Here is an 18956-nt window from a genome sequence, read left to right as displayed (position 1 = left end):
CGTATCCGCCCCGCGCCGTAAGCGGCCTTTTTTCCCGCTCAGACATATGGGTCGAACAGAATGGTTCCGCCTGTCAATTCCATTTGGCCGCACTATGTAGCGGCCGTTTTTACAGCCTTTATTGCTTTCGCTGTCTCAGTAGCCGTATCTATAGGTAAAACTGCGGTAAAGCAAAAATCATAGTCGCTTTTTTTTTGTATTTCCTAAGTAGCAGTATCCTAAGCTATAAACCGCTATCGTCTTCGGTAGTGTGCAATAGTTGTAATAGTGTGCAAGGTTGTAAAAAATAATACAGATTGGTATCTAGAAAAAAGTTTTTGTTTCATTGGTAATGGCGACTCAGGGAAAATGTAGCTAAGAATTTTCAATAAATAGAAATATTTCGATCACAATAGTTGATCGTTAAACATTTGAATCAATAGAAAATTTGGTTGTTTGTTATTTTGATTCGCTCGTATTCACACCTAATTTTAATAAAGTTTATAGGTAGTTGGACGAAACTCATCAGCAGCAGCAGCATTAGCTTCTGAGTGCGAATTTACGAAAGAAACTGTCGCTTGAACTTCCTGCTACTTACGTTTTGTGCAGTACAATCAGCGTTTGTGCAATGCTGAAAGGCAGTAACTTTATTTGATAATTAGTTTTTCTTATTTGGCAAATAAACATTGGGCATTATGATTCAAGTTTACTAATTCGAATGTTTTTTTTCTTTTTTTTTTTTTCTGCAAAAGTCTGGTTATTAACTCTGAAATTATCGTTAAAAAAATAAGTATAAATGAAACAATGCCGCTGGAGGCTTGTTCATTATATCATGAATCTAACAATATATACTCAATTTGTTTGCGGATAACTGTGACCTACGTAGTGCTACAAAACGTAAATATGAAGAAGTTGCATATAACGAGAATATGCGCAATGCGCCAGTCATCTGTGCAGTCATCTAAAAACAAAAACACATAGAAAAATGTATTTAATCTCAGTGAAGAAAAGCTAAAAGCGCATGGGAATGATATTAGGTTTTAGACGCTGACTAGAACAACGTAATTTGCGATGATTTGTACAAGGAAGATATTGAGGTTTCTCTCTATCGCGGCTTAATTCGTAACAATCGTGCGGTGGAATCCTTGTAACAACTTCATAGCCATAACAAACTCATTATAATCCTTCTAACTTCATAACATACCTATGAGCACCACCTGCTCGATTTTGCTCGTCCCAATGGACATCACCGGTTGCACACAGGCCCTCCACTGTGCTTGTATGTACACCCGCTCCATTGTTAAAGATATAGCAGTGGATACTCTTCATTTAAGTTCAAAGGGATACGAAATACATATAACATTCACCATTAAGTCACGGCTATTCGAGAATGGCGCAGGGTTTGGTGAATTAAACAAGAAAAGTAGGTTCGAAAGGCGAGGCTCGCGCCGTGGAGGCGCACCCACTTCAGTGATAAAAGACCTTCCATGTCAAAATTACCGCTCCGAGATGGTTGTCTGCAACAATACCATTGTCGATAGGACAATACGGTTCATATCGGTCCACTTCTTGCGAACCAGGCCAATACAAGAACCGTCAAATCACATGAAAAGGGTTAACCGGCATCTGGCGCAGAAATGAACTACCGGGCGATCTCAATCAACCGTAAATAGACTAGAAATCTGGATTAAAGGGAGTATCTCATTCGAATTTTGTGCTGCACAAGACCTTGTATAATTCGTAGCAGATCCAATGAACCGCTTTCAGATTAGATACGTTGCGTAGAGATGATTTAGTCTTGGAAGTAAGGATTCAGTCAGGCCTCCTTCTAAAGTCGGACCACTGAATTGTAAATTTCAATATCACTAGTGACTCCGTTGAAAATAACTATCTAACCCAGACCTTAAATTACGAAGAATGAAATTCCACTGTGATGAAATAAATCCTTTGAGACTTGTAAAAAAATCCTTTAAGCGTTTTTTTTTTTTCGAGAATTTTGCAAATTCTAACCGGAAAATTTCTAGGAATCCACATTCTGCCTATATTTATGCTGAACATAAAGCCGCATCAGACCTTCACGAAAGCGAAGGCACAATCAGCTCTCTTTTGAAGAGAATCGTCAAGGCAACGAAAACAACGCGTTATGGAAAAAAAAGACACCATACAATTCCGCCCAAGTTCTAAAGGTATCTATAGCTCTTTTCGTAGGAGAATCGTAGTTAGGGATTTTTTTAAGCGCAATAAGTCAAGCCGGCAGAACAGTCAGAACATAAGATTAAAAGAAGGCCTGAATTTTGAAGAAACGCTTTGATAAAACAGACTTGACAATCACTGAAAGTCAGTAACGAGATCATAGCACTTCACCTGTGACTCTTCATATTGTTGTATGTGATATCGCCGTCTACTGACTAAATGGCAACAGCTGAAAATAGTTAGACGGACTAGCATCCTTCTCTCATGAGTTTTTCCAAGACTGCTCCGTGAAGGAAACGTATCATAAATCTTCAGAACAGCTGATCGACGCCCTGTCCGCAAGCAAGTTCAAGGGCGGACCTTTCTGATAGGGCACCATTATCGCTAATCCCTGCGGCGTGCCAAGCGATGGAATTCATTATAGCTCAAATCATCGAGAGACTGATACTGGACGTATAATTCGTTCACAAACCAGGATACGGTAGAACATCTTAGCTATTAGATATTCAATTCAACTACACAGGCAGGTCCAACAAGTCTTATCGTTTTAGCTATATATACTTCGACATTTCTTCTGCTAGCCCTTCTTCCGGAATAGAGAACTCTCTGATCAACCGCCTTTAACAATAGAAATGCTGAGCAAACTGAAGTTCCTGCTCAATGGTCAATAGTTTTAGTATCCTCAAAGTAACATATGGGGCCTTTTATCTACACATTGCATATAAACTCTCTAGTGTACTCACTATATTGGAGAGAATATACGGATGCATAAAGGACCACAAGAGAAAAAGGTTTGTTAGACATTTATAAGTGATTCAAAAGACCTTACCTAAAATAATCTATTAAAAAGATCACCACTTCACGCCTCGATCATGGCAATGCAAGACGAAGATATGGCGTAAATAGCTTAAATTTCAAAACTTAAAATGCAACTCAACACCTAGATCTTTACCTTTCTAAAACGTTTAGAATACACAGTAGACGTTGTGCTCTACGGGACTCAATATTCCAAATCGGTTCTTCTAATGCTTTTTAACAGGAAATCCCAACTTATAAGTTAAGCTGCTCCGAATAAATGTTAAACTAGTCAGGACGCACGCAGCATCATCATGAAATCCTAGCCTAATGCAAGATGGAAAGCTTTTAGAAAGAGCCCAGAATACATTTGCGAGATGAAAAGCATTTCAGTGCCAACGCTATAAAGATAGTTACATCTATTTTAGATAACTTTACTATTATTAATAAAGTGAACTTTATTAGGCTGGAAAAACACAACCGCACTTGCTTGAAAAGCTGATTAACGTCAGAACTAGGGCTAAAGTGTTCTAACAAAATTTACAGTATATGAGAACAACTTTTTCCCTTAGTTTTCCCCCGCGAGCACTTAGTGACTAAATTGACCGTACTAAACTTTTCCAATAAAGCACGAATACGTATGTATAAATATACAGTTTTTTTTTTTAAAACTTCAGACGAATTGTAAAATTATGCTTATGACATGCGAAGAGTTGAGCCATCGATTTTTGGTTCTGAACAACGGCTGAGATCAACCAAATAGATAGATCTCTGGCAATCGCGTTATGACTCTTTTTTTCTTTTATTGACTTTACGTTGCATGGCATATTGTTGTTATTATTATTAGCAGCGATAAAAAGAGCGCTGAGGAAAAATACATTTGTATATGTTAATGCCAAAAAAGATTGCTTTAAAACCCGCAATAATACAGCATTATACAAGATGGTGCGTCTCCTCTCATTTTCCCTCAAACATTTTCTGATGTGTTATCTTTACTTCTGTAGGCGAACAGAGATTTCTTGTGCCTATGAGAGAGATGTTGGTTCTGACGGTTATGTTTATCCTATATAACCACCATCTATCGCGACTACAGCTTTAATTTGGGGGTCTAAATCATTGCGTTATATTTTTTCTTAGCATTTTCTTTTTACATACAAGAGGAACTGTGCGTCGAACGACATTGCAGACTCAAGGCGTCACTCAAATATTCTACATAAGAACACTGCACTGATAGCAGGTCAAAAGTTTCGATAAAAAAGATCCGAAAAAGTAAAAAGTATGGAAAAAGTCCTAAAAAACTTAACCGTTAGAATTTATTTGGACAACTAAACGGCGAATCGATATTTCCCTCTCTAAAATGGCCGTACAGTTCTGTAGTAGAGACCTCGGTGCATCAAGAACGGCTTTTTAATCTGTTTTTTTGGTAAATTTTAGAGATCTTTAATTCTTTAGGATGTTTCGATCTGCTTAATTGAAGTCTTTGTCAGGCCTTCCAAAAGCCGCCTGGAAGCTAACGCTAACGTAAATTGTCGATTTTATGCAAAAAAATTAGTTTTCGATCTTGCTTGGTATCTCGATCAGCGTAAGTCAGCGTTGTCAAAAAGGCTTCCTGTCTAGAACGGATCCTAGAAATGGAGCCTAGAATGAATGCATTTCCATAATGAAAAACAATCTAGTTTGACCGCACGAACCTGTATGTGCGACGAAATAGAAGAAGTTTAAAACAATTTATTGTACTGCTTTCAGGTAGGCTTGACGCATTAAATCTACGTAATCAAAACTTAAATACTGTTTTGTAGCACTGACTTTAGCAGACGAGACGGTTACTTTAGGCAAACGAATAGCGACTCTCGCTATAACTAGTTCACTAACTTTGTCATCATGTACCTGCTGTTTACGACGTTAGCGGCCTTTTTGTTAGAAATGTTATCATTTTTTTAGTGGCAAACGATGTTAAAAAATATTGCATCGCAGCCATCATTTGAATGGATAAACTAGTGCACGCAATAACGTACGGTATGAGCTACAGGCAACAAAAGACACACATCCAGTCAGTTCCCACTTACCCGTTAACCGATCCTATCTAACTGTAAAATGTCCTCGCCAATAACAGCACAACGTTTTATAGATTTGACGAAAATATGTTTGTAATAAATGACAAATACATGTACAACAGGTACATAGCCACACTGCAATATAACGCAAGCTAAAAGTCGTAAAAAAAAATATACCAGGGACATTTTTTTGAGCCAAGACGGACCCGTTTAACTAATTTCGACAATATAGATCGCGTCATGAGAAAAAAGAGCGTCTGGTTGAACAGAAAAACATAAATGCAAACGCTTATCTGAGTCGAGATAAGGTTTTATTGATTGTATAACGTGAAGCTTTAATCTTTATTTGTCGCACGGTTGTTAGCTAAAATCATCATTGACGAATGTACCCGCTAAATTGCTACAAGGAAGCTTCTGGTGACAGATACGAGAGACACCTTGTAAGAATCTGATATAATATTCTACGATATGCTTTGTACGCTATTAAATTTATTAAACGGTTGTTACAAAAAGCAGACACGAATCATCCATTAAAGCAAAATGAATACGCTCCCCGTGTTATCGCTCTCAGAACAGAAGCCTGGTGTTTATAATTCATCTCGCCTAAACCTATACGAAAACATACCGTGAATTTTGCGTGAAACACAGTTGGCCTTCTGGTACGGAAACCGTACACTGGCATTGCAAGCACGTTAACCGGTGCAATATGTAACTATTTTGTTGTAAAGCCATTTACATTTTACAGAAAAATTACGGGCGAAGTTCAACAGTCAACATACACACAGTGAAGAAACAAATCGTTAGCCTGTCTAGAAATTACAGGCCGGATGCTCCGCACGGCGTTGGACGATCAAACTCTGAGAATTTATTCGAAATTGAAAGGATTCGTCCGTGGCTCACTGAATGCACGAGGCCTTAATCGGCTTTCATCCGAAGCAACTTTGTTTACGTTTTGTTTCCACAATTTTATTTTAGGTGTCAGCAATGATTTTGTTGACTGTGTGATTGTGGCAGCCCTTACACTTCGCAGGTTGAACACACGCGCTCCCAATGATCAAAGAGTCGCAAAATATAACGATAGTTTCCGTCCGGTATCGCCGTTAGGCATCCCACCAGAGAGAGGGCTGGCTCTCAACATGAAACGATCCGTGCGTCCGTCCATGACCGGGTTCGGTCCTCCATTGCAACACGCCTTTAAGGTTGTCATGCAAATACGTAACCCACTAAGCTACCGCAAGGACAAAATGAAGGCATTTGGATTATAGTACTCAGCCGTAACAAGTTGACTTGACGCACTTGTAGGTACCTGAGTCTGAGTCTATATTTGCAGTTGACGCCATACGAGCCATATAAAAAGCGTATATACATACGCGCTTCCTGGATGTCTGCTCTGATATGCGCTGTCAATATAGACGGCCGAGCCCAGCTGAACGAACCACATTATGCATTTGTACCGAAATGCTCGTCATATACGTTTTTATTACTAAGCCTTCTAAACACATGGAAGGCATGAAATTAGTGATATCAGCAGTTATGGAAAATGTAATAGTCTCGGCAGCCGTTGTAACTATGAATCTATAATGTTGCCAATTGTTCATTTAAAAGCCATTTCCAAAAAGGCTATAGTTTTTGCTGTTCTGTAAAGGGTATTCTATAGCGCGCCCTGTATTCAAATGTGTACGATACGTAAAAAAAAAAAGCAAGACCACTTTTACTCTTCTTAACTATTACTTTGCTAAGTCCTAACAATGATGACTATTTAAAGGTGATAGCCGAGACGAAGTCACAGAAAGCATGTGCTAAAAGCATGAGGCAAATATCTCGTAGATTACTTGCCAAAGTCTTACCGTTTTGTATTTGTTGATGACAAAAAAATCGCGCTTTGTCTATCGGGGATACGCATTCAACCCAAAGTAGCTATGAACAATAGAGCAGCTCTTGTACAAATATAGTCCGTGTATCCAATACATATAAATAGCAAAGTTCCATAGGAAAAAGGCCTGCAAATAGACAAATAAGGTAACCTTTCAATTTCCTTTAGTCATGGAACCAAAAAAGTGCTTATCAGGATTGAAATATGTGTCTTTTTCTCTATCGATTTCCCAGCCGGCGGAGTAAAACTAGGAAAAAGACGCTTGGCTTCTTCAGCTTCAACAGCTAAGGGCAAATATGCCCTGTACAAGTGCGTTATTAGGCGCGATTAAATCGAAATTTGTACTATTCAATTAGAAAAGGATGATACACTAACACTTACCCGGTGATTTAGAATCGCACTACAGGCTTTCGGGGTTATCGCTGCAATTATCCGCGTAAGGCTAGGCCATGATTTAGTAATGAAAGCGAAAAGCCAGGCCTCGAAAGGAGACGTATAGTACGTTCCAAGGATTGCCAGACACAAATGTCTTTACTAGCCGGAGCTTGCCTACCTACCTACCTTTATCTTTAAGAGCTTGTGCACTCAATTCTGCAGTGTGTTACCTATAATTAGAAAGTGATATCGACTTAATATTCGTATAAGGGATCCCATATAGTATAATCGTATGTTGTCATATTAATCGCAGGTGCACTGGACCACCAAACAGACATCAGAAGCCATTGCAACTAGATACATATCTATATACTGTGGAAATTCACTTTCATGACAAGCCCAGATTTAATGCAAAAGTGGGTCACCGTCAAATGCAAACGCACAGAGCAGTAAACGTTTACACGTTTTTGTTTTTGATCGTTGCTGGCATTAATTTCACGAATCTTTTACCATAGTAACTTGACCGGGGTGAACAAGTATGCTATTATTATTATACTCATTAGATCCCCGTAAACTGGCTTCAATTGCAACTAAGAACATTTCAGTGTTTTTTACTCATTTTCGAGCTCTAGCAGTTGATACTTCACCGAATAGAAGGTGCATACGGTAAACGATTTCTGATAATGTGGCCCCACAAGGAAGCTCATATTCCTGAACCATTCGAGTTTTCTTATTTTTTATGCTCGCCCTTTAAGAACCTGGATGACGGTAATCGAATGAATGGTCTCAGATACTAATAAGTATAGGTGCATTTCAAAAAACAGAAAAACGCGTCGCGGGATGTCGTACCGCTATAAAATGGCGCCATTTTTAAATATGAATGAATGTCGATTTCCTACATTATCATACGAACCTATTTAATACTAAAATCCCTAAAAGGGACGCAACGAGCTATGTAACAAACGATAAAACCTCGATGAGTCGTATCAACAGGAGAAACACTGATCTATTACAACAATTATGTATCAATATCATTAACGGTGTACTGCGCTGACATTATGAACACGTATAGTTTTAGCTGTTCTTTACCGTACACAAAGCATGGAACAAAAAAAAAAGTGTGCTAAATTCGCCAAACCACCGAGTTATCTACGCGTTATGCCCTTCGCCACGAAATTAAAGAAGACTGCTCGTTGACATAATAGCTACTTTTCTGTTTATCTTTAGCTCACTTCTTCCCTACAAATCACGGCTATGACAAAATAACACAACGTTTACGAAACGACATGACGGTACTGATGTATCGCAGTACGTCGAAGTTCGTCTGCTACATCTGCTCATACCAATTACGACCACGTGTCGGACGAACTGATTGCTTGACCAAGCAGTCGAACGAAGCCTCATCCGTCGCTCACGTTCAACCGTTGATCTGCTGTCGTTTTTTTCTCCGTTTTTTGATGGCCACAAAAGTGGTCGTCTGCAAACGTCCTTGTTGCCGATCGCTGCTGTACATACTATATATATATATATATATATATACACGCCTCAGTTTTAATATTGATATGTTGTTACATACATATCTTGCTTGTTATTACAATAAATTTATATAATAATAGTAAATCCTGTTTGCTGTTGTGAACGGTTAACGACAAAATGTCTTATAAGGCATTATCATCAACGAGGACGACCTTTATATAATTTTTATTTGCAGTGCGTACTGTCATTTATTTCGAGTTTATAATATTCAGTTTTTACTAAGTTTCAGCAAATTCAATACGCTCGAGCAAACGTTACCTTGGATTTGAAATAACGATACTACATTCTAGTGTCAAAAAAAAAAAGTTGATTTGCGCACTGCAGAATTTCCCGATCACAAAATGCATATCGTTTCATGTTCCCTAGCCGTTGTACACATCTAAATAAATGCTATTTCAAAAAAATATCGCTATTTACCGTATTTGAAATGTATTCAACAAATCAGACGATTGGTAAGTTCAAGTTATATCTGATGACTCTTGATGATGATGATTAAAGAACTTGGCCATAATAAAAATGCGAACTGTAATTTCACTTCCAATAGCAAAATGGAAATATATAATAACACAAGCACTGCAGTAGGAGTTGCATCGAACTATCCTATATTATATCTTCAGCTTGAATGACCCCTACATTTGCTGAACCAGATTCGTATAAGGATATTCCATACGGACCGTCATGCAAACTAATAGAACTCTACCATATTATTAGATTGATTGAAACCGCTCAGGAACGTTGAGCACCCAAAGGCCGTTTCACTGCCGTATAGCTGTTTATTGCATATAGCAACGATTAAACAGAACGAGTTCACAATTTTCCCATTTTTTTTTTACAAAATCCCAGTAACGATTAAAAACCTAGAACCACCTCTATGCAACATATCCTTCTTCGACATGTTCGCATAGCCAGCTTGCATGGTATTCATCATCGAATCTCTGATTAAAAATCTAAGTATTAAGCTAATTGGTAATCTTATTTCGCCTTTTGCCGGGATCGAAAAGTTACTTAAAAAAAAAAAAACTGAAATTTGAGTGTCCCATAACCCGAATAAAAAGCAAAAGAAAGCGGGTGTTTCTGTTGCCTCTTGACGCGCTACCGACAGGCGGCAACGCGCGCTCCCAAGATGATTGTTACAGGTTATGAAAAATGTATGAAAGTATGAAGCGAGCAACGGAATAGGCCCCTACCGGAGAAACGCCTAAAGCGGAAGTTGTTAGGCCAGATTACCACTGGTAAGGCGCCTTTGGTAAGATTGGAGAAGTCTTGCGCGCTAGCAAATGGTTGAGAAAAATGAGATCGTCATATCCAACCCGTATGTGCATAGGCTAGACGGTAATAGTAGCAGACGGTAGTAGTCGAACAAGGCACATTTGACAAGGGAAAGGCCTGAAAGCATGGCTAAACCAGTTCCCGAACGCTAGTCCTGGAAACTCCTGGCAAAACGGAACAAATAAAATGAAATCGAAATTTGCTGTATCTTTGTTGATTGAGCAAATTGCACGTTACTTCCTTATCCACCTAATACAGAGACATAGTCCCATTTATCCATTGCTTTTTATTTTGTACCCCTCTTATAAAGTTCTTGACAGCAGTGGCTTCTTTAATCAATGTGGAATATAAACAACTAACCGGATCGACTGCCTCTGTCTTTCCTAATTTTGCTCACCACGTTTGTCAAGGTCTTGAAAACGTTGTGATGTAGATTGTGACTGAACGGACTGCGATATTATGGACCTACCGCATCTGCACTGCTGAAATATGTGTAACATTATTGTTTGTTTTTTTTTTTTAAAAATTTTTTGCTATTCTCCTGGTCGTCCACTAAGCATCGTAACTGCTTGAAATACTCAAAATGCCTGTTTAAATCGGCCAGTTTTAATTCACTTCCTGATTCGAAACATCCAGTTTTTTCGTCCGTTGAAGCTTAAAACGTGTCTTTTTCGGTTATGTCAGATTGGCTATGACTAATAAAGCAGTTTGCTTAAAAACGGGGGTAAATAGAAGCTTTAGATGTATTGGTCTGGCCGTGTTGACAGGTCAAACTTCTCTCAAATGAAAACTCTATTAATGGTAACTGACGTTTTACGCGCGAATATTTGAAATAAAATTCATCTATATTAGCTGTGTTATTTCTAATAGTTGTTCGCAAAGTAGAATGGACCTCTTTATGTTATTCTTAAACGACGCCATGAATAAGCAAATACCCTGGGTAGTGACGACTGAGCGCTGAGACAACTATCAGCTGATTTTGAAGGTTCAGACGTGAATGTAAAACGCAGACGGCTAGTGTTTTTCGCGACAATCGACTACCCAGATCCGATCGGCTTCTTCTAGTGTTGGCAAAAGCAAATGTGTCAACTACTGGAACTATATAAATGATACATTGATTGTAGCGTGCAGTCATTTCTGCTGATGTTAATCTGGCATCATGATTTACAAAGACTAGACATATGATCTAGGATCGTGTATGTGAAGGATATTGAAAATGGCTTAATCTTAATAACGAAATAAATTACTCGCTGGGCTGAATGAGTGCGGTACGGCGTGAAAGATGTACATCATAGAGATATTTAAAGTCACAGGCTCTTTGAAATTCGTTTAGGCGCCCTTAAATACATGGACCACTTTGTCCTATACGACGGCCAGGCACGCCCACTGCAACGTGCAATTTGACCATCTGTGACATGATAGGGACTACATAGGGGTTTGCTGCATCGTGGTCGACATATAGCTTTACCAAACGCCTCACCTCATCAAAACGGCCATCTGAAGTTATTTGTAAGGAGACAATGCCACAGCATCTCGCGCTCTTCCGGTATCTTCTTCGTTGGCGTTTTGTCATCGTCGCCCTCGTGGACCTATCGCAGCTGCAGATGCTCTTGTCGGTCGGCCGTGCTAGCCACTCGAGCTAAAGACATCTGCTCATCCCTCTATCATTGTTAGCACAAATGAATGCCAGCGGCGGTGCTGTCGATAACAGTAGAGACAATCTTCATCCCACTGGGTACGCTGTAGCCCAGTGGCAACTACCGGCATAGGGAACCACCGCTTTTGGCTGACGCGGATATCGGCGGCGGTGATGACCACGATTTTGATGACGCTTCTGTTGGGGCAGCTGCTTAGAAGAGTCGACTTCTGTGCAGTTGTCATAGTAGCGTAACAACAATTACTGCTGCTGCGATGATATGTTCTGGTATCCAGCGTTACAAATGGTCAATAGGACCTCAGAAATCTGTCTAGTCTAGCAAGTCAACCGTTCCTTGTGGTACAGCCACAGAAAACTGAGAAGTTTAGTTGCTACTTGTGTTGCCGAAATACATTAAAAGCGCTCAGATGAAAAGTAAAATATAATACAACAAAAGCAGAGATAAATAGCCGAAGCTCTGGACTAGAGAGACTGTAACGGAGTGAGGGAGAGAAAGTGTTCCCGGAAGAGACCGTCAAAGAAAGTTACTGTTTCAGACAGCAAACGTCAAAGGACAGTTGAAGGTTCCGTTGCTTGTCTATTCCATTCAGTGCAGTGTGTGCTTACAAGCTTGGATATGACGTATTAATTTGGTATAGACGAATCCAGTGGACTTTGAAATTGGTTAAGCTAGGATAATTATCTTTAAAATGGGTTATAAAGGAGAGTACTTCCTTTATTTCTCATATACATGTCCCAGGGCTCCGGTAGCCTCTGGATAGCTATGTGACAACAATACCTTTTCTTATATGGAATTTCTCTATCTATAGCTTGTTGAAGTAAATCGATGGTTGTATACTCTTGTTTACTTGTTGCCTCTTTTGGGGCATAGAAATCGCACAGACATTGAACGGGGAGAATAAGCGGATTGAAACCAGCGTTGGGTATTCCATGCTCAGTCCAGGAAGTAACTGAGGCATGACGATGAGGTCTGGCGTTGTCATCAAGTAACCGGATTACGAGTCTTCGCTTGCGGTGCCAACACTCCATGAGCCTGTTAAAGAATTTGAAATGGTGGCCTCAATTTATTGGTAAGTATTTTATAGTAGGAAATGCCCCTGGTGTTCATTGCAACTACTATCATCATTTGGCATCTAAATTTACCCTACCGAGCTCTTATCCGAAACGACGCCATTCTTTCATCTGATCCCTCTCCAGTCGAGATTGAATCATAGCGATCGTACGCTCCGGACGAGTTTTTCGTTTATTAAAGCCCCAAAGATTGCACGTGTGCTCCATGTATTTCCTACTGGCATAATATCCAAACAGCCCATTTTTTTTTGCTGAGTTTTGGGTTACAATTATGAAACACATTACATGTGAAACGTTAGTCTTGGCTAACGGAGCCCTATGCTTCCCAACCTTGCTCTTGTAAAAAGCCTCCTGTTGAAATGTGTTCTTTTTATTGAATCTTAACATCTGGTTACCTCCAGTTTCCGTTCTTGAAAGTGCTATTTGCGCTATTCACATCCTGTGTTTTAACTTACGACCTCATTGTCTAATGTTTTTACAAATCTCCAATGAATTTCCGCCGCGCTATGGTTTTCGAGGTTTAAAAGTTTAATATAACTGACCTTTGATATCCGAACCGAAAAAAACTGCTTTTCCTTCTGAACTAACTTTTCCTAGAGTAAAGTGAGCCGTCTCACTCATGGATTCTAAGGAGACTGAAATACTGTCCAGCCGAATTACTCCTTTTATAATTAAGTATTATTATAATATAATAATACTTAATATATGTATGCTTCTATAGGGATTAAGTACAAACCTGTATTTATTTCTTGATTATAATTATTAACTCGTCACTTACTCTCGCTTAACTTTTAAACAGTGAAATAGCTACATTCGAGCCTCGTTCTCCGCAGTTAAGATCCCGACGAAAAAATTGGCAGAGCCAGTAAGTCTATCATAAATGCTGAACTGAATAAAAACAAAAACTAACACTTCAGGAAAAACTTAATTAGGGTAGACGTTACATCCTTTCTGTATTTGTGCTTTGAAACTTCAGTGTTAGACTGTTCCCACTGCCGTACTTAATCGCAACGTAAGGTAAAGATATGGCTCAGGCGAAGAGGCACCCAGGTGAACCAAAACAATCATTCAGCGAACATAGACTATGTAAGAAAGGAATGTTATCGCAGATACTAAATAAAACCTCCAATATATTATCAAGTAAAAGCAAGTGAATAGAACCCGTGTTTGTGACTTTTGTCTTTGGCCATATAGACAAAATACGCTGGTAAGGGTTAAAGACTAAATCGAAAAGATAAACTCGACGTAATCGTTTATTGCTAAAGGTACGAGTCCGGGTCTCGATCAGTTAAAAATAGTGATAACCCTTCGCTTGTGTAGAATCAATGTAGGCGTACATGAGCACTGTAATATCTTATCGGAGGCCATATAAACGTCAAAGCGAGTGGGCAAAATGGCACTATTAACGGCAGCAGGATTATTGAAACGGATCAGAAATGCCCATGAAACAAACGCGCCACGTAATTCAATGTTGCTTCTGATGATGATGATGATTTTGTAGTAAATGTAGGTGATAACATGAGCGTTGGTGTCGTTCTTATTGTCAGCGCTGTAACAACTTCGGGTTCAAAGGCCACTATTATAGGCAAATGCGTCGCACGAAGAACTGCCACGCGTAATAGCTATAACACTGACAGGAACCCGAAATGCACGTCTCTATCGTTATTACTGTGAGGAGAAGAACAACAACCATCAGTGCGTCGAAGTTACCAGCAACAATCATTATCATCATTACTATTATGACATACGATGATAACGATGCTTTAGTTTCAATGCTGTTAGTACACAGAACGGGCTAAACGATGCAAGAGATAGGACATCGAGATGTAAGTGTGCACATACTTAGCGTCCGTATACCTACATGAATGACTTTTAGAGATACTCCGCACCATTTGTTGTAACGCTGACGGCTTTCCTGCTAATTTATCAGCGATTTCTACTTCGGAAGTGTCCTGAACCTGAAGCCCGCTAAAAGTTCTTTATCCTTACGACGCCAGTAGCAATGGCAACAGCTACACTTTTTAACTGTGATATCTAGGCTCCAAAGGTAGGCAGCAAAGGAAGAAGGTAACGAGGGACGGTAAGACACGCGACACGCTTTGCAAACAGAGATGGTTGTTGTTGTTGCTCTGTGGTTGTTGTTGTTTCGTTGTATAATAATATAATTAATAAATAAATAAGTAAATAAAAAATAATAATAGCAAGAGCATTGCCAGCGCGTTATACGCCAATAAGAATTACACTTCTACAGTAGCAAGTACTGCGGACTTAAACTGCGACCTGTATCAGCTTACTTTTCTCTTATATTACCTACCGCATTATGTGATCGCGGCTGATCATTTCAGCCATAGTAGTTTCATTATCGTTTACGTAATACGGGATGGCTATAACAGCGTTCGAGTCGCAGCTCACATGAATTTATAGCAATATTAGAATTAGGTCGATATATATATATATATATATATAGCGTTCCTCAGAAATACCAGGTGAGCGCCTAAAGCCGAATTTTTTTTAGCAGGGGCCTATATTCTAGTGTCGGGGCCAGAAGAACTATTTTTGTTCAGGAGAAACGTTCGTTCGTTTGTTATACTCGAATAGATGAAGCATTCTAAATTGAAATTCATATTGGGTGGCTAAGCTTATCGTGCCAATGAATAGACGTCCATTCCAGGTACCTATGAATCATATTTTCCAAATAACACACAGGACAAAATAGGCACTAGCAAATGGAACGAATTGTCGTCACCTTTTCTTCGATTCTGTAATATTATACTCTATTTTGTCGATCTGCTATATTATATGTGAATCGCTTGATGCCAACTTTTTTCGTACATGTGATCCAATCGGTACATCTTTATCTTTTGGGAGAGAATAAATAGTATACTTGCATAATAACAAAATAATAACACTTAACTACACAGGGGCAATTTTCAAACCGCAATTTAACGATACGAATTCTGAAGAAAAATATATTGGAAACGATTTTAAATAACGCAAGTTTCAATGTAGCTGAATCAACGGACAACAACTGACTAAACAGTGGAATGAGCTGATATGCCCATTTTGTTCTGGCTTAAATCGTGTTTTTTTTTTTTTTTTTTTTTCGTCAAACTCATATGTATTTCACTATTGAAACACATCAATGATAATCTAGGCAACATAGCTATTTTTTAATTTAACATTGATGGCTTTAACGACAACAAATGCTACTTCTTTTCCGTTTTAGCCACATCCATGTCCTTGACCTTCTGCAAACTCTAACGTATATTAAGGTTAGTACTGTTTCCATCCTATATTGTAGATTCGAGATACGGACACCTGTCGTAGAATTTACAATCCCTTTAATAGATACTGAAATAAACATTTCCATTCAGTTCCACCACGTCACGCGCCTGAACAATAGATGAGACGTCACCTACCTAATCAGCGTGTAGAGATGATCACATTTGAGCGTTTGGCTAAAAGCGCTACCAATATACAAAGATTCAAGGTTCTATTGCTCGCTTTACTATACGAGAGGCAGCATAGAGCAGCTCGTAATGTTCGCCTAGTGTATATTATACAAATGCAAGCACGCAGCCGTATGCATAACATGGTATCTGTTAAACTGTTTGTTTGTATATAAAAAGGCGCATATTATTAGATTGAAACGTAGAAGCTTGTAGGGGTAGTTGTGATCCGCGAGAATTTCTGAGCGAACGCTGGGAGCAACGACGTCGAGCGACGATCGTGAATGGGAGCATTCGCGTTGGACAGGAATCGCTTCAAATGGTAATGGCAATGACCAACACGTAGTTTTCGCCGACCTCATTTTACTGCGCAAATTCGAAAAGTGGTATTATATGCGTTCAACGCCTGTCGGTTTATTCAACCAGCTCTTCTAAACGTTAAGCTTCGCGAAAGCACAGCACGAGCTATTGAGTCAACTTTTTTTCGCCGTTAGATTACTACCATCGCAAATTTTTTGGATTTGACGGTCGCAGCTTTTTTACATTAGAACTATTGCAATCACTTACCCCCCCCCCCCCCCGCCCCCCGACAACAGCTCGTAGTCTAGTAAAGGAAAATTCACTATCTACTTCATAGTAAGATTTACGACCCTTTCAATCATGAAGAAAAATTTACATAGCATATTTCCATGGTGAGGTGACGCGCCTTTACGAAATGTCATGTTGTTACCCCGTGTCGTCGGTGTACGCATCAGTGTTTGTGTGTGTGTGTGTGTGTGTGTGTGTGTGTATTCGTCATCACCGTATAACCTTTCGCTGCGAAGCGTACCTCAGATGACTTCAGCGATACATGCCTGATATAAAGGCCGTTAAGCGAAATTCATACGGGTCTGATTTTTAACCGGCGTAACGCTAAATTACGTATCGTTTCACGCTACTGCCACTCAGTTAGAAAACTGACTAGGTATCTAGTGGCATGCGTCAGCTGGGGAGACAGAGCAAGCCAGCTGAGCTGATCTAGAATGACAATGCGAAAAAGTCTACACTTCGTGCGTATCCGAGATCCAATAGAAATGTCCGAAACTGGCTAATTTATACGGCCATCAGCGTAGGGCATAAGTTGAAAGAAAGTACGCTACAATAAACGAGTCCTGACATACACCATTTAATATATTTAACGTTTAATACTCTAACGGTTTTTTTGGAGGTTGAGGGCAAATGCATTATGCAGGCCACACATCACTGAATTGTGCTTTGTCTGGTACCGTGGGACTCCCATCCACTAAACCCTGGACCTCTTCATCAGCTTGGGCCATGGTTCGGGATATATTTGATACTACTTCGACCCTAACAGTACCGAAGCTGAACAGTCCATTATATCATAACTATGCAAAGTTCCGGCTTGCACCCAGATCGCACTAGTGATATATGTTACGATTGGTTGTTCCACTAAGCTTTCATGCAAAATAATGGAATCCTTGAACATTTTATATACTGAGAGTTGCTATAGGTGCCGGCTAGTTTAGGGTATGATTTTTACGCTTCTACAAGCACATTGAATATATATTCGACATATTATATATGCTTGTATATATATATATATATATGGTAAACAATTTTTAGTTGTGACAAACCAAGCTAGACCGTGCGCGCGGATCATTTCGGGTCCTAAATGCAAAACAGCTAGTACTGCTGTTCATATAGGATTTTCACCGCGCACCTGGTTTCGTGAATCGCTAGCTTACAGTCGTTTAGCAACGTTTAGAGAAGACGAGCAGTAGGGCGATTTATTTTAGTCAGCAGACAAAAGAAATTGCAATTCTCAGCAGATTAGGGAACGAATCCAAATCTAAATATTGGGGTGCTATTAGTCATAATCACACACGATTAAATGGGCCTCGAGTTTATTTTCTTATTAAGATTAATAATATCTGCTACCCATTCATGTAGCTAAACAAATAACTTTCCTCTATAGACAAGCATCTAACTTGTGTCGTTATTTTAGTTCCAGCATGCAACTGACCGTGCTCTTTGCTGCCTTTTGTTTGGCTGCGCTAATCGTCACTCCCGAACAAAACTGGGCAGCGTTTACAACGGACACCGAGATAGGACTTGGGCTTGCGTCAGAGCAAGCACGCCAACCCGGATCAGCGTTGCCTGCATTGCACCGTACGGCTCGCGTGCTTCATCTAGGACAATTGGGTGCGCCTCTACCAGGCGACATGAGCTGGGATGATGATAGCATAATCAGCCATAATATGCATCACCAAAAAACTGATAAAGAGGGTACCGGTAGGTAATTGTAGTAAGATAAAGAACACTGACAGATATTAACGAATTTCTTAAAAACATTTTAATAAAGACATACGTTTTCATGCTGCACAAACCTGCAATCAAATTGCTTTAAAACTCCGGCTCCTTCAAAATCTTTTCAATGTAAAAACGCTTTGCGCAATCTAGAGTTTAGCTGTCTTTGCAAAGATTTGGGTTTAAAGTATTAATGATGAATAAGATTAACACGATATTCTTCCGTGTGAGTTTACTGTTCAGGCTTACGTTAACTCCTCAAAGATACTATCGAGAATGATGTTTCTATCATTCTACATGCATTACCTGGATTCCACACAACGGAGTATCACTTGCAAAAAAATAAAGTATGCAAAAAATAGTAAACAGGATTTCACAGTTTACAAATCCGCCATTAC

At 39.4% G+C, this 18956-nt stretch overlaps 2 protein-coding genes across 17 annotated transcripts in view; one reads left to right on the top strand and one right to left on the bottom strand.

Annotated features, from left to right (window-relative positions):
* Positions 1-18956, bottom strand: part of LOC111246287 (actin-histidine N-methyltransferase-like) — a 61291-nt gene that overhangs the window by 28147 nt on the left and 14188 nt on the right. The gene's annotated exons all lie outside the window — the stretch shown is intronic.
* Positions 1-18956, top strand: part of LOC111246282 (uncharacterized) — a 33264-nt gene that overhangs the window by 7104 nt on the left and 7204 nt on the right. For 2 of the 12 annotated variants that reach the window (XM_086984806.1, XM_086984804.1), the window contains 2 exons: positions 12603-12801; positions 18257-18543. In XM_086984806.1, the coding sequence (XP_086840932.1) occupies positions 12782-12801; positions 18257-18543 (307 nt within the window). In that variant the 5' untranslated portion in view covers positions 12603-12781. Of the gene's footprint in view, positions 1-11590; positions 12364-12418; positions 12802-13778; positions 14629-14670; positions 14850-16028; positions 16075-16260; positions 16574-18256; positions 18544-18956 lie in introns of those variants that run through there. The other 10 variants (XM_086984808.1, XM_086984807.1, XM_086984802.1 and 7 more) reach the window with 10 other exon arrangements.

Source organism: Varroa destructor, unplaced genomic scaffold, assembly GCF_002443255.2.
Source record: "Varroa destructor unplaced genomic scaffold, Vdes_3.0 BEIS01000003.1, whole genome shotgun sequence".
NCBI lineage: Eukaryota > Metazoa > Arthropoda > Arachnida > Mesostigmata > Varroidae > Varroa > Varroa destructor.
Note: the sequence above shows the minus strand (reverse complement) of the source record. Positions and strands in the feature narration are given on the sequence as shown.